General features: G+C 34.3%; 1 protein-coding gene across 4 annotated transcripts in view; it reads left to right on the top strand.

Moving 5' to 3' along the window:
- Positions 1-1,077: 1,077 nt before the first annotated feature.
- pxk (PX domain containing serine/threonine kinase) overlaps positions 1,078-16,498 on the top strand; it is a 59,945-nt gene continuing 44,524 nt past the window's right edge. For all 4 annotated transcript variants that reach the window (XR_012050335.1, XR_012050336.1, XM_061940783.2 and 1 more), the window contains exons 1-5: positions 1,078-1,471; positions 11,308-11,358; positions 11,529-11,576; positions 15,442-15,628; positions 15,775-15,852. Coding sequence is in view for 2 of the 4 variants with exons in the window: in XM_061940783.2 (XP_061796767.2) it covers positions 1,370-1,471; positions 11,308-11,358; positions 11,529-11,576; positions 15,442-15,628; positions 15,775-15,852 (466 nt within the window). In the remaining 2 variants the exon portion in view is untranslated. The remainder of the gene's footprint in view (positions 1,472-11,307; positions 11,359-11,528; positions 11,577-15,441; positions 15,629-15,774; positions 15,853-16,498) is intronic.

Below are 16,498 nucleotides of genomic sequence, written 5' to 3'. Positions count from 1 at the left end.
CATCCTTGTTCTATTCTCTGTCACTATTTCAGAACACACACATTATACAAATATACATTATAAAATCAATAAGAAAACGGGAGCTCTAATTTGGGAGTCTGAATTAGGATCAGAAGTTCCTATGTAAACATTGCGTACTCACGTCGCCTTTTTGTATTGATTACTGCAGCTGTGCACTGGATTCATTCACAAATACAAACTACAACTCACAAACACTTTAGAGTTAGGCTCCACCATCAGAATGTGTACTTAAACTTATAAAGATCACATGGATATTATTCAGTGACTTGATTCACCAAAACTAACCTGTTATACAGGAGGAAAAAGCAAACAGGACGTTTCAATTGTTCACAGACTGGTCGCGCTCATCAGAATGACAAGGCACTTCCGGTCTGCAGGTGATTGCATTCAATTGGGAAGAAACGCCCTACTGCCCCCTACTGACCAATGTGAATACTGATAAATTCGTAATGACAGCTCCAAAAACGAATTCAAACCACAAAATAAAATAAATAAATCAACACAAAAATGTGACACATTATGGGTGGGTCACATATGCATGTACAGTAGATGGCAGTATTGTCCTGTTTAAAGGTGTCACAACATTGCTGTTTACGGCAGACAAACTGCTTTACGGTAGACGAAAACTTGACTGCTGTTGTTGTGTGTTGTTACCGCGCTGGGAGGATGTTAATGAAACTGCCTAACAATAAACACACATAAGAAACCAAGAACTCGCCCTCGATCATTAGCTGCTTATATTGTGGGAAAGCAGACGCGTGAACAGGCTGTCAACACGTCACTCAGGTCCGCATGGAGCTGGAGGGGGCGTGGCCTCCAGCTCCGCCTGAATTTCGGGAGATTTTCGGGAGAGGCACTGAATTTCGGGAGTCTCCCGGAAAATCCGGGAGGGTTGGCAAGTATGAGTGTATGGTGTGTGTGGTCATTAAATATGTATTCTGATATATGTTCTTCACAGAAAATGAGCCAAAGTCAGTGAGTCTCAGTTTAAAAAAATAATTGTATCATTTTTCTTTTAATAAAAAATGAAAACGGGTCCCACAGACCCGAACACCACACAAGGGTTAACACGCTTCAATTAAAAATAAATACATTGGAAAAAAAGACATAAACCCCCACTTTTAACATTCAAAGAGTAGTTCGCCCTAAAGAGCCGAATATAAGAGCCGAGTCGTTTGCGAACGACCCACGGCGAGCGCTCCAGCCTCCTTGCTTTACGGCGAAGCGAAACTGCACTTTCCCCCCCTCCAGCCGAGCTCCGGGTTCGATTCCGCTCGCCCAGTGGCAAAAAAAAAAGCTGACAGTCCGGCGGCTGTTTATCCACACTTCGCCGGTTCCCTCCTTCGGGATGTCTTTCCTGGATAAGCCGGCCCCGAGGAGGCTCGTGTTGGACGACACTGTCCCGCTGACGGCGGCGATCGAAGCCAGCCAGAAGCTGCAGTCTCACACGGTGAGTCCCGCTCACCTTCGGCGTGTTCACAACCGTTAACGGACGTTATTAACACAACTGTCAACAAATTAAATAAATAAATAAATAACCCAGGCAGGAACGACGCGGTTGTTTGTGACACAAACTGCGGTTGAATTGTTGACTCTGTGATGAAGCAATTTCCCGGAAGTGTGGATGTGAGTTCCATTGAAGCTTCTTTCAAACCAGCCCCACTTTCGCCCTCATAGTCGGGATGCTATTAAAGCACCATATCATTATTACAGTTGTCTCGGCTAAATATGGTGGCTTTTAAGCTTTTCGCGGGGCTTCTGGCGTCCCCGTGTCCGATAATGGACGCACACGCTTTAAGTAAAATCAGCTGAGGCTGCATGACAGTTAGCTTAGCATGCTAACGCTAATGACTATCCTAACGTTATTTTAACCTTAAACGTACTCATGTATTTTTTTTAATTTATAAATATCCAGGTAAATTAAACCAGTCTTACCGTATGTCGGTGTTGGACATGAACTGTGACGTGTTTTTTCATGATTTTATTGTCACAGGTAAACACCGGAAGTTGTCCACTCGCAGGCTACTTCTTGACCTAACCTGGTCTAGCTTGGTAGATTCAAAACAAAAGAAATATGACTTTGCAATATTCTCAGTGTTGATGGACTTTGGAAAGGGAATAGCAATTTAACGATAATAATCCTTAAATCTGGGTGTCCAAACAAAAATGCAAACCAAACAAAACATAAAAAATGCTCAAAAAATAATAATGAATCAAAATCAATGTTGTTATGAATTATAGACCTATTACTTCACATCAAACATTCCACTTTGAAATATTTTTTGGGGAAAAAATTGCATATTTTGTGTGTTTGCCATATAATAAACACACTTTTCTTTGACAAAAAGTGAATCAAACAAACATGAAAAATAAAAACTTTTCTAGAGACTTAAGCGTTGAAAGTCAAAAAAAAGTATGACTTGTTTTTAACACTTATTAGATTAAAAACAAAGAAATATGACTGCAATATTCTCAGTGTTGATTGACAGTGGAAAGGGAATAGCAATTTAACGATAATCATCCTTAAATCTGGTTGTCCAAACAAAAATACAAACCAAACAAAACATAAAAAATGCTCAAAAAATAATAATGAATCAAAATCAATGTTGTTATGAATTATAGACCTATCACTTCACATCAAACATTCCACTTTGACATATTTTTTGGGGAAAAAAATTGCATATTTTGTGTGTTTGCCATATAATAAACACACTTTTCTTTGACAAAAAGTGAATCAAACAAACATGAAAAATAAAAACTTTTCTAGAGACTTAAGCGTTGAAAGTCAAAAAAAAGTATGACTTGTTTTTAACACTTATTAGATTAAAAACAAAGAAATATGACTGCAATATTCTCAGTGTTGATTGACAGTGGAAAGGGAATAGCAATTTAACGATAATAATCCTTAAATCTGGTTGTCCAAACAAAAATACAAACCAAACAAAACATAAAAAATGCTCAAAAAATAATAATGAATCAAAATCAATGTTGTTATGAATTATAGACCTATCACTTCACATCAAACATTCCACTTTGACATTTTTTGGGGGGGAAATTTGCATATTTTGTGTGTTTGCCATATAAGAAACACACTTTTCTTTGACAGAAAGTTAATCAAACAAACATGAAAAATAAAAACTTTTCTAGAGACTTAAGCGTTGAAAGTAAAATAAAAAAATAATAAAAAGTATGACTTAACATTTATTAGATCCAAAACAAAGAAATATGACTGCAATATTCTCAGTGTTGATTGACATTGGAAAAGGAATAGCAATTTAACAATAATAATCCTTAAATCTGGGTGTCCAAACAAAAATACAAACCAAACAAAACATAAAAAAAGAGCAAACAGGTGAAATGTAATGAAAACAAGTGGCAATGTTGACTCTTATAACAATAATAATAATAATAATAGATTTTATTTGTAAAAAGCACTTTACATTGAGTAAACAACCTCAAAGTGCTACAGTGTATAAAAAAAAAAAAAGATAATAATAAAAAAAAAAAAAAAAACTAGAACAGCCAAATAGCTAAAACTAGTATGCATACATCTAAAAAAAAAGGCTTTTTTAAAAAGAAGGGTTTTTAGGCGTTTTTTAAAAGCATCCACAGTCTGTGGTGCCCTCAGGTGGTCAGGGAGAGCGTTACACAGACTGGGAGCGGTCTAGTAAGACAAACTGTTAGCTGTCATTGCTCAAAAAATAATAATGAATCAAAATCAACGTTGTTATGAATTATAGACCTATTACTTCACATCAAACATTCCACTTTGAAATATTTTTTAAGGGAAAATATTGCATGTTTTGTGTGTTTGCCATATAAGAAACACAATTTTCTTTGACAAAAAGTGAATCAAACAAACATGAAAAATAATACAAACTTTTGTAGAGACTTAAGTGTTGAAAGTAAAAAAAAAAAGTATGACTTATTTTTAACATTTATTAGATCCAAAACAAAAAAATATGATATTCTCAGTGTTGATTGACATAGGAAAGGAATAGCAATTTAAAAATAATAATCCTTAAATGTGGGTGTCCAAACAAAACATAAAAAAAGAGCAAACAGGTGAAATGTAACGAAAAAAAGTGGCAATGTTGACTCTAGTAAGACAAACTGTTAGCTGTCATTGCTCAAAAAATAATAATGAATCAAAATCGATGTTGTTATGAATTATAGACCTATTACTTCACATCAAACATTCCACTTTGAAATATTTTTTTGGGTAAAATTTTGCATATTTTCTTTGACAAAAAGTGAAAAAAGCAAACATGAAAAATAATAAAAACTTATAATTGACAGATCTGAAGTTGATCTTTTCTAGAGACTTAAGTGTTGAAGTTAAAAAATAAATAAAAGTATGACTTACTTTTAACACTTATTAGATTCAAAACAAAGACATGACTTTGCAATATTCTCAGTTTTGATTGACATTGGAAAGGGAATAGGAATTTAACAATAATAATCCTTAAATCTGGGTGTCCAAACAAAAACACATACCAAACAAACCATAAAAAAAGAGCAAACAGGTGAAATGTAACGAGAAAAAGTGGCAATGTTGACTCTAGTAAGACAAGCTGTCATTGCTCAAATAATAATAATGAATCAAAATCAATGTTGTCATGAATTATAGACCTATTACTTCACATCAAACATTCCACTTTGAAATATTTTTGGGGAAAATATTGCATGTTCTGTGTGTTTGCCATATAAGAAGCACAATTTTCTTTAACAAAAAGTGAATAAAATATGAAAAATAATAAACTTATAATTGACAGAGCTTTTCTAGAAACTTAAGCATTGAAAGTACATTTAAAAAAAAAAGTATGACTTATTTTTAACACTTATTAGATTCAAAACAAAGAAATATGACTGCAATATTCTCAGTGTTGATTGACATTGGAAAGGAATAGCAATTTAACAATAATAATGCTTAAATCTGGGTGTTCAAAAAAAACAAAAACATAAAAAAAGAGCAAACAGGTGTAATGTAACGAGAAAAAGTGGCAATGTTGACTCTAGTAAGACAAACTGTTAGCTGTCATTGCTCAAAAAATAATAATGAATCAAAATCAATGTTGTTATGACTTATAGACCTATTACTTCACATCAAACATTACACTTTGAAATATTTTTGGGGAAATATTGCATGTTCTGTGTGTTTGCCTTATAAGAAGCACAATTTTCTTTAACAAAAAGTGAATAAAATATGAAAAATAATAAACTTATAATTGACAGAGCTTTTCTAGAAACTTAAGCATTGAAAGTACATTTAAAAAAAAAAAGTATGACTTATTTTTTAACACTTATTAGATTCAAAACAAAGAAATATGACTGCAATATTCTCAGTGTTGATTGACATTGGAAAGGAATAGCAATTTAACAATAATAATGCTTAAATCTGGGTGTCCAAACAAAAACACATACCAAACAAACCATAAAAAAAGAGCAAAGAGGTGAAATGTAACAAAAGAAAGTTGACTCTAGTAAGACAAACTGTTAGTTGTCATTGCTCAAAAAATAATAATGAATCAAAATCAATGTTGTTATGACTTATAGACCTATTACTTCACATCAAACATTCCACTTTGAAATATTTTTTGGGGAAAATATTGCATGTTCTGTGTGTTTGCCATATAAGAAGCACAATTTTCTTTAACAAAAAGTGAATAAAATATGAAAAATAATAAACTTATAATTGACAGAGCTTTTCTAGAAACTTAAGCATTGAAAGTACATTTAAAAAAAAAAAAGTATGACTTATTTTTAACACTTATTAGATTCAAAACAAAGAAATATGACTGCAATATTCTCAGTGTTGATTGACATTGGAAAGGAATAGCAATTTAACAATAATAATGCTTAAATCTGGGTGTCCAAAAAAAACCAAAACATAAAAAAAGAGCAAACAGGTGTAATGTAACGAGAAAAAGTGGCAATGTTGACTCTAGTAAGACAAACTGTTAGCTGTCATTGCTCAAAAAATAATAATGAATCAAAATTAATGTTGTTATGAATTATAGACCTATTACTTCACATCAAACATTCCACTTTGAAATATTTTTTGGGGAAAATATTGCATATTTTGTGTGTTTGCCATTTAAGGAAACACAATTTTCTTTGACAAAAACTGAATAAAATATGAAAAATAATAAAAACGTATAATTGACAGTTTTTCTAGAAACGTAAGCGTTGAAAGTAAAAAAAAAAAGAAAAAAGTACGATCTATTTTTAAAACTTATTAGATTCAAAACAAAGAAATATGACTGCAATATTCTCAGTGTTGATTGACATTGGAAAGGGAATAGCAATTTAACAATAATAATCCTTAAATCTGGGTGTCCAAACAAAAACACATACCAAACAAACCATAAAAAAAGAGCAAAGAGGTGAAATGTAACAAAAGAAAGTTGACTCTAGTAAGACAAACTGTTAGCTGTCATTGCTCAAAAAATAATAATGAATCAAAATTAATGTTGTTATGAATTATAGACCTATTACTTCACATCAAACATTACACTTTGAAATATTTTTTGGGGAAAATATTGCATATTTTGTGTTTGCCATTTAAGGAAACACAATTTTCTTTGACAAAAACTGAATAAAATATGAAAAATAATAAAAACGTATAATTGACAGAGCTTTTCTAGAAACGTAAGCGTTGAAAGTAAAAAAAAAAAAAGAAAAAAGTACGATCTATTTTTAAAACTTATTAGATTCAAAACAAAGAAATATGACTGCAATATTCTCAGTGTTGATTGACATTGGAAAGGGAATAGCAATTTAACAATAATAATGCTTAAATCTGGGTGTCCAAACAAAAACACATACCAAACAAACCATAAAAAAGAGCAAAGAGGTGAAATGTAACAAAAGAAAGTTGACTCTAGTAAGACAAACTGTTAGTTGTCATTGCTCAAAAAATAATAATGAATCAAAATCAATGTTGTTATGACTTATAGACCTATTACTTCACATCAAACATTCCACTTTGAAATATTTTTTGGGGAAAATATTGTATATTTTGTGTGTTTGCCATATAAGAAACACAATTTTCTTTGACAAAAAGTGAATAAAATATGAAAAATAATAAAAACTTATAATTGACAGAGCTTTTCTAGAAACGTAAGCGTTGAAAGAAAAAAAAAGTATGACTTGTTCTTAACGCTTATTAGATTCAAAACAAAAAAATATGACTTTGCAATATTCTCAGTGTTGATTGACATAGGAAAGGAATAGCAATTTAAAAATATTAATCCTTAAATCTGGGTGTCCAAACAAAACATAAAAAAAGAGCAAACAGGTGAAATGTAACGAAAAAAAGTGGCAATGTAGACTCTAGTAAGACAAACTGATAGCTGTCATTGCTCAAAAAATAATAATGAATCAAAATCAATGTTGTTATGACTTATAGACCTATTACTTCACATCAAACATTACACTTTGAAATATTGTTTGGGGAACATATTGCATATTTTGTGTCTTTGCCATATAAGAAACACAATTGTCTTTTTTTTAAAAAAGTGAATAAAATATGAAAAATAATAAAAACTTATAACTGACAGAGCTTTTCTAGAAACTTAAGTGTTGAAAGTCAAAAAAAAAAAAAGAAGAAAAAAAAAAGTATAACTTATTTTTAACACTTATTAGATTCAAAACAAAGAAATATGACTGCAATATTCTCAGTGTTGATTGACATTGGAAATGAATGGCAATTTAACAATAATAATCCTTAAATCTGGGTGTCCAAAATGTGGTCCGGAGGCCTTTTTTTAACAACCGGTGACACAAACAAAACAAAATATAAAAAAAGAGCAAACAGGTGAAATGTAACGAGAAAAAGTGGCAATGTTGACTCTAGTAAGACAAACTGTTAGCTGTCACTGCTCAAAAAATAATAATGGATCTAAATCGATGTTATGAATTATAGACCTATTACTTCACATCAAACATTACACTTTGAAATATTTTTTTTGGGAAAATATTGCATATTTTGTGTGTTTGCCATACAAGGAGAAACAGTTTTCTTTGACAAAAAGTGAATCAAACAAACATGAAAAATAATACAAACTTTTCTAGAGACTTAAGTGTTGAAAGTTTAAAAAAATTGGCTCTAGTAAGACAAACTGTTAGCTGTCATGGCTCAAAAAATAATAATGATTCAAAATCAATGTTATGAATTATAGACCTATTACTTCACATCAAACAGCACTGAATTATTTACACAGAATTTTTAAACATTTAATTTTTTAGCACTGAATTTTTTACTCTGAATTTTTAAACCCTTAATTCTTATAGAGGGAATTTTTAAACCCTGAATTTTTCCCACTGAATTTTTCAGCTCTACATTTTTTCCACTGATTTTTAAACACTGAATTCTTATCTACATAATTTTTCAGCACTACATTTCTTTACACTGAAATTTGAAACACTGAATTTTTGCAGCACTGAATTTTTTAAACATTTTTCAGCACATAATTTTTTTTACATTGAATTCTTTTACACCTAATTTTTAAACACACACATTTCCTTTTGAATGAAAATGTCAGCACAATTTGATCAATAAAAAAATCAGTTCACAAAATTTAAACGCAACAAATCCAGTTACATAAATCAAGTGTCAAAAAAAGCTTTTGTAACAAAGACACAAATTAACCTCCATAATTATTTGTCTGAATGTTACACCCCTTTAACTATTATGGTGGTTAGTAAATATTTTTGTTCTAAAAGGTAAAACTTGTAGATAAAAATTGACTAATTTGTGACTGGGATTAGACTTAGATATAGATTTAGACTTCCCTTTATTGTCATTCAAATTTGAACTTTACAGTACAGATTGGAAATATTTTTAATAATACATTTTATCTATAATGAACTACATATTTAGTCAAATAATAAGCATCTTATTAAATAAAAGAAAAGTTAAAATAGCTTCTCTGTGGGAAAACTTTACACAACGTTGAATGTTTTTAGGTGGCACAAAAAACGTGTTCTTCCCCCAAAGGGAGAAAAAAAAGTTGCAGATGAGTCATTTGAGAGGAGGCAGGCAGGAAGTGACATCATGGTTGTTGTGAAAGCAGCTCAGCTCTCATGAATATCCATCCATTTTCTACCGCTTATTCCCTTTGGAGTCGCGGGGGGTGCTGGAGCCAATCTCAGCTACAATCGGGCGGAAGGCGGGGTACACCCTGGACAAGTCGCCATCTCATCGCAGGGCCAACACAGATAGACGGACAACATTCACACACTAGGGCCAATTTTAGTGTTGCCAATCAACTTATCCCCAGGTGCATGTCTTTGGAAGTGGGAGGAAGCCGGAGTACCCGGAGGGAACCCACGCAGTCACGGGGAGAACATGCAAACTCCACACAGAAAGATCCCGAGCCCGGGATTGAACCCGGGATTGAACCCAAGACTACTCAGGACCTTCGTATGAATAATTGGGGATTATTCCAGCAACAAACTGGAATGTGCCCAAGTTTGACTGAGAGCAAGGAAAATGACTTGATTGACGTGTGGGAAAACACTTTAATGGGTAATATTTATGTGGTAATATTTATGTGGGTAACCCCCCCCCCCCCCTAGAGGGGGGGGGGGGGGGGGGGTTACCCACATATGCGGTCCTCTCCAAGGTTTCTCATAGTCATTCACATCGACGTCCCACTGGGGTGAGTTTTTCCTTGCCCGTATGTGGGCTTTGTACCGAGGATGTCGTTGTGGCTTGTGCAGCCCTTTGAGACACTTGTGATTTAGGGCTATATAAATAAAGATTGATTGATTGATTGATTGATTGATTAACGTGTATTTATGCTTAAAGGGCCTCATAGATGTCAGGTTCAAACACTGATGACATCTATTAAACAGACAAGAAGCAAGGAATCATGCAGAGACAGAGTTCAATTTAGCTCAATGAGGAGAGATGTATTGGGCTGTACTCTTAGTTACAGATCCAACCTACGCTCTAAGGCAGTGTTTTTCAACCTTTTTTGAGCCTAGGCACATTTTTTGCGTTGAAAAAATCCAGAGGCACACCACCAGCAGAAATCGTTAAAAAATGTATCTCAGTTGAGAGTAAAGAGTAGTTGTCGCAATTGTTGGATATGACTTTAAACCATAACCAAGCATGTCTCAAAGTAGGTGTACTGTCAACACCTGTCACATCACCCCCTGACTTATTTAGAGTTTTTTGCTGTTTTCCTGTGTGTAGTGTTTTAGTTTTTGTCGTGCACTCCTATTTTGGTGGCTTTTTCTCTTTTTTTGGTATTTTCCTGTCGCAGTTTCATGTCTTCCTTTGAGCGATATTTCCCGCATCTACTTTGCTTTAGCAATCAAGAATATTTCAGTTGTTTTTATCCTTCTTTGTGGGGACATTGTTGATTTTCAAGTCATGTTCGGATGTACATTGTCTTTGCTCCACAGTAAGTCTTTGCTGTCGTCCAGCATTCTGTTTTCGTTTACTTTGTAGCCAGTTCAGTTTTAGTTTGGTTCTGCGTAGCCTTTCCTAAGCTTCAATGCCTTTTCTTAGGGGCACTCACCTTTTGTTTATTTTTGGTTTAAGCATTAGATACCTTTTTACCTGCACGCTGCCTCCCGCTGTTTCCGACATCTACAAAGCAATTAGCTACCGGCTGCCACCTACTGATATGGAAGAGTATTACACGGTTACTCTGCCGAGCTCTAGACAGCACCGACACTCAACAACAACACATCGTTTGCAGACTATAATTACTGGTTTGCAAAAAAGATTTTTAACACAATTAGGTGAAATTAGATAATCTCCCACGGCACACCAGACTGTATCCCACGGCACACGAGTGTGCCGCGGCACAGTGGTTGAAAAACACTGCTCTAAGGTACACTCCCACGTGCTCTATTTATTCAGGAGGTCCCTGGTTACATCACTGAGGCTGCTTCTGAAGGAAGTGGGGTAATTTCAGCAGCCCCAGTTAGACACAATACCGGTATATGATTATTCAGAAATGGAAATGTGCTGACACTCGCGATATCGCCCTGTCACTGCTTTGTCTGCGTCACGGTACTCGATGTTCTGGACACAAACACTGATACGAGACGACTGCAATCCAAGATTGCAAGTTGTCCCTTTGCACAGATAGAAAAGTACAAATTCAGCACAATTGATAATAACTATAGCAACGGCCTTTAAGCATAAGAGTTGTGTGATAACTTACACATAATTATTCTAACAACGGAGAACTACTGTCTTTTAATATCATCCAGTTCCAATACAAATGTTGTTATTCCATCCATGAATGTGTGTCCTGTGTGCAGGAGTACATCATCCGTGTCCAGAGGGGTGTGTCCTCGGACAACAGCTGGCAGGTAGAAACATCGCACAAACGTCACCTGATCCGAATGGTTTAGTGTAAGTGTGTGTGTGTGTGTGTGTGTGTGTGTGTGTGTGTGTGTGTGTGTGTGTGTGTGTGTGTGTGTGTGTGTGTGTGTGTGTGTGTGTGTGTGTGTGTGTGTGTGTGTGTGTGTGTGTGTGGCAGGTAATACGGCGCTACAGTGACTTCGACGTGCTCAACAACAACCTGATGGTGAGTTTGACATGTTTTTGTGCCACCATTACCAAACAATGCTGCCTTGTGAGTTACTCAATGAACATTGTTTATATTGCGCTTAGAAGTATGCTGACTTCGCCTATAATAGCATGGTAATGTTTTGTACTCGCATGTTTGCTCATTTCATTCACATAAACTTAAACACTGAAATATGATACTATCTTGATACCATCTAATAAGTTAAAAGTTAAAGTAACTTAAGTTAAAGTTAAAGTACCAATGATTGTCACACACACACTAGGTGTGGTGAAATTTGTCCTCTGCATTTGACCCATCACCCTTGATCACCCCCTGGGAGGTGAGGGGAGCAGTGAGCAGCAGAGGTGGCCGCACCCGGGAATCATTTTTGGTGATTTAACCCCCAATTCCAACCCTTGATGCCGAGTGCCAAGCAGGGAGGTAATGGCTCCCATTTTTATAGTCTTAGGTATGACTCGGCCGGGGTTTTGAACTCACGACCTACCCATCTCAGGGCGGACACTCTAACCACTAGGCCACTGAGTAGGTTGTATAGGTTTTATTTATGTGTGTGTGTGTGTGTGTGTGTGTGTGTGTGTGTGTGTGTGTGTGTGTATATATATGTATATATATGTATGTATATATATATATATATATATATATATATATATATATATATGTATATATACGGTATATATATATATGTGTATATATATATATATATATATATATATATATATATATATATATATATATATGTATATATATATATATATATATATATATGTATATGTGTGTGTGTATATATGTACGTACATATATGTATGTATGTATGTATGTACATACATACATATCCATCCATCCATTTTCTACCGCTTGTCCCTTTTGGGGTCGCGGGAGGTGCTGGAGCCTATCTCAGCTGCATTCGGGCGGAAGGTGGGGTACACCCTGGATAAGTCGCCACCTCATCGCAGGGCCAACACAGATAGACAGACAACATTCACACTTACATTCACACACAAATATATATATATATATATATATATATATATATATATATATATATATATATATATATATATATATATATATTTATTTATTTATTTATTTATATATGCACCTTATTGCTCTTTTATCCTGCACTACCATGAGCTTATGTAACAAAATTTCGCTCTTATCTGTACTGTGAAGTTCAAATTTGAATGACAATAAAAAGGAAGTCTAGTCTAGTCTTAAAAATCCCTCATTGACATTATCATTAGACATTTAAAAAAATAAAATCAAAAAAGAACAATAGTGTCACAGTGGCTTACACTTGCATCGCATCTCATAAGCTTGACAACACACTGTGTCCAATATTTTCACAAAGATAAAATAAGTCATATTTTTGGTTCATTTAATAGTTAAAACAAATTTACATTATTGCAATCAGTTGATAAAAAACATTGTCCTTTACAATTATAAAAGCTTTTTACAAAAATCTACTACTCTGCTTGCATGTCAGCAGACTGGGGTAGATCCTGCTGAAATCCTATGTATTGAATGAATAGACAATCCTTTTGAATGGGGAAAATATCGTTTTTGAATCGAGAATCGTGTTGAATTGAAAAAAAAAATCGATTTTGAATCGAATCGTGACCCCAAGAATCGATATTGAATCGAATCTAACTTTTCTAATGTCATCATACTTATGGTAGCATGCTAAAGGTTTTTGCTAGCTTTTTAGCTATTTTTTGATGTTTAAAACAAAAATTAATGAATTTTGATAATTGTCGCTATTTTGGATTTATGCTAACTTCTTCTTTATTAACATTCTAATGTTTTATGCCAGTTTTTAGCTAATTTTGTATGTTTAAACCTAAAAAAATAACTATGAATTTTGATACTTGGCGCAATCTTAGAAGTATAGTAACTTTTCCTGTCCTGTCAGCATGCTAACATTAGCATGGTAACGTTTTATGCTAGCTTTTTGCTAATATTTAAACCTAAAATGTATTAATGTTGATACTTGGCGCCATTTTGGACATATGCTAACTTCTTTTATTATTAGCATTCTAACGTTTTATGCTAGTTTTTTTTTTTGCTAATGTTTAAACCTAAAAATCATGGATTCTGACACTTGGCGCCATTTTAGAAGTATGTTAACGTCTCTTAAGTTAACATGCTAATGTTTAATGCCATCATTTTTTTGAATTTTTAAATAAATAAATAAATAAATGGGTTGTACTTGTATAGCGCTTTTCTACCTTCAAGGTACTCAAAGCGCTTTGACACTACTTCCACATTTACCATTCACACACACATTCACACACTGATGGAGGGAGCTGCCATGCAAGGCGCTAACCAGCACCCATCAGGAGCAAGGGTGAAGTGTCTTGCTCAGGACACAACGGACATGACGAGGTTGGTACTAGGTGGGGATTGAACCAGGGACCCTCGGGTTGCGCACGGCCACTCTCCCACTGCGCCACGCCGTCCCTATTTTTTAAATTTTTATTTGTATTAACCTAAAATCCATGGCTTTTGAGACATGTCTACTGCTTGCAAGTGAGCTAACTGTTCCCAGTATAACAAGGTAACTGTAGGAGCCTAAATGCTGTTTAAGTTAATTTACATTTTATGGAAAGTGCTTTGTTTATTCAGCCAAAATGGGACTACCGTATTTTTCGGTCAATAAGTCGCAGTTTTTTTCATAGTTTGGCCGCGGGTGCGACTTATACTCAGGAGCGACTTATGTGTGAAATTATTAACACATTACCGTAAAATATCAATTAGCTCATTCATGTAAGAGACTAGACGTATAAGATTTCACGGGATTTAGCGATTAGGAGTGACAGATTGTTTGGTAAACGTATAGCATGTTCTATATGTTATAGTTATTTGAATGACTCTTACCATAATATGTTACGTTAACATACCAGTTGGTTATTTATGCCTCATATAACGTACACTTATTCAGCCTGTTGTTCACTATTCTTTATTTATTTTAAATTGCCTTTCAAATGTCTATTCTTGCTGTTGGCTTTTATCAAATAAATTTCCCCAAAAAATGCGACTTATATATGTTTTTTTCCTTCCTTATTATGCATATTCGGCCGGTGCAACTTATACTCCGAAAAATACGGTATTTACTTTATTTGCATAATACGAAAATGTATATATTGCATGCTTAGAATAATTATAAGGTACACTTTATCTGTAATTATTACATTTGTCTGAATAATTTGATGACATACTATTTTATACTGCTTTAATACAGTGAAGATTACGTAAGTGTTTAATTGCATATATATATAATAAGGTTTGGACACAATGTATTATGGGTAATGGCAGTCAGGTATGGTGGAATCGAGCCACAGTTTTTTTTACCTTACTCTTACTGTAACAAACTCACTTTATTTTGCCATTCATTTGTTCCCACATCGTTATTGTTTGACGTTTTTGAAGGATTAAGTTGACAAGTACCGTAAACGATACAAAACGAAGAAGAACGTCTGGAGTTTTGTTTGTTGTTGCCGCAGCAAGCGGGAGCAGGATAAAGTAGGGGAGCGTCAAGGTAAGGCTTCATTAGGAAACTACAGTAACGTTGGCATGTTAACGTTTATTGCTTGCTTTTTAGCTTCAACCAACACCAAGCGAGAGGTTCACTGCACAGATTGCAGGCCAATCACAATTTCTTGGGGGATTTTTTTTCTCTAGTTAATAATAATACACCAATGAATGCAAGAAGGAAAGCAGAGCGTCTTGGTTTCAGTCCTAGAACAGGATGCTTGGAGTATTTCTGCTGAGTTTTTTCCTGTTCACTTCCTGTTTCGGGCCTACGCATTAAAAACAAACATCTTGATTATGAAAGAGTGTGAACAATACGGACGGTGCTGTGCAGGTGTGCGCCATCAGTCTTCCTCTCCCGCCTAAGAAGCTGCTAGGAAACATGGACCGGGAGTTCATAGCTGAAAGGCAGCGAGGCCTACAGGCCTACCTGGACGCCGTTACCCAGCATCCTTTGCTCTGCAGCGCTCTGCCTGTCAAGAAGTTCCTGGACCCAAACAACTACGCTGACAACTACTCAGGTTGGTTGCTTTTAGTGGAAAAAAATCAGACATTCATTTTCAGTGTTTCATTCTAGTGCAAAAAGAAGTGAAGCAGGTGTAAAATATCAACGAGTCATTGACCTGCTCTTGTTATTATTGACATGCTTTTTGTGTCTGTGTGTCAGAGATCGCCCTGCAGCAGGTCTCCATGTTCTTCAGGTCGGACCCCAAGTGGGAAGTTGTAGAGCCCCTCAAAGATATGGGTAAGTCACTACCAAGTGGCGGGCAAAATTAAAGAAATAATACGCGTCCATTGAAGTAGGTTATTAATGTATTATTATATGTATGATTCCAATCATTTTAAATATTTTCTTCTTCAAGGGGTCTTTCACAACAAAGTAGGGTTGTACAATCATACTTGCCAACCTTGAGACCTCCGATTTCGGGAGGTGGGGGGGGGGGGGGGGGCGGGGGGCGTGGTTAAGATATATATATATATAAGAAATACTTGACTTTCACTGAATTCTAGCTATATATATATATATTTTATTACATATATATATATATATGTATGTATGTATTGACTTTCAGTGAATTCTAGCTATATATATATATATATATATATATATATATATTTTATTACATGTATATATATATATGTATATGTATGTATATATATATATATATATATATATATATATATATATGTATATATATATTTTTTTTTTAATTACATATATATATATATATATATAAATAAATAAAAGAAATACTTGAATTTCAGTGTTCATTTATTTACACATATGCACACACATAACACTCCTCTACTCATTGTTGAGTTAAGGGTTGAATTGTCCATCCTTGTTCTTTTCTCTGTCACTATTTCAGAACACACACATTATACAAATA

Source organism: Nerophis lumbriciformis, linkage group LG03 (assembly GCF_033978685.3).
Source record: "Nerophis lumbriciformis linkage group LG03, RoL_Nlum_v2.1, whole genome shotgun sequence".
In the NCBI taxonomy this organism is placed as follows: Eukaryota; Metazoa; Chordata; class Actinopteri; order Syngnathiformes; family Syngnathidae; genus Nerophis; species Nerophis lumbriciformis.
This window is presented reverse-complemented; position numbering and strand designations above follow the sequence as displayed.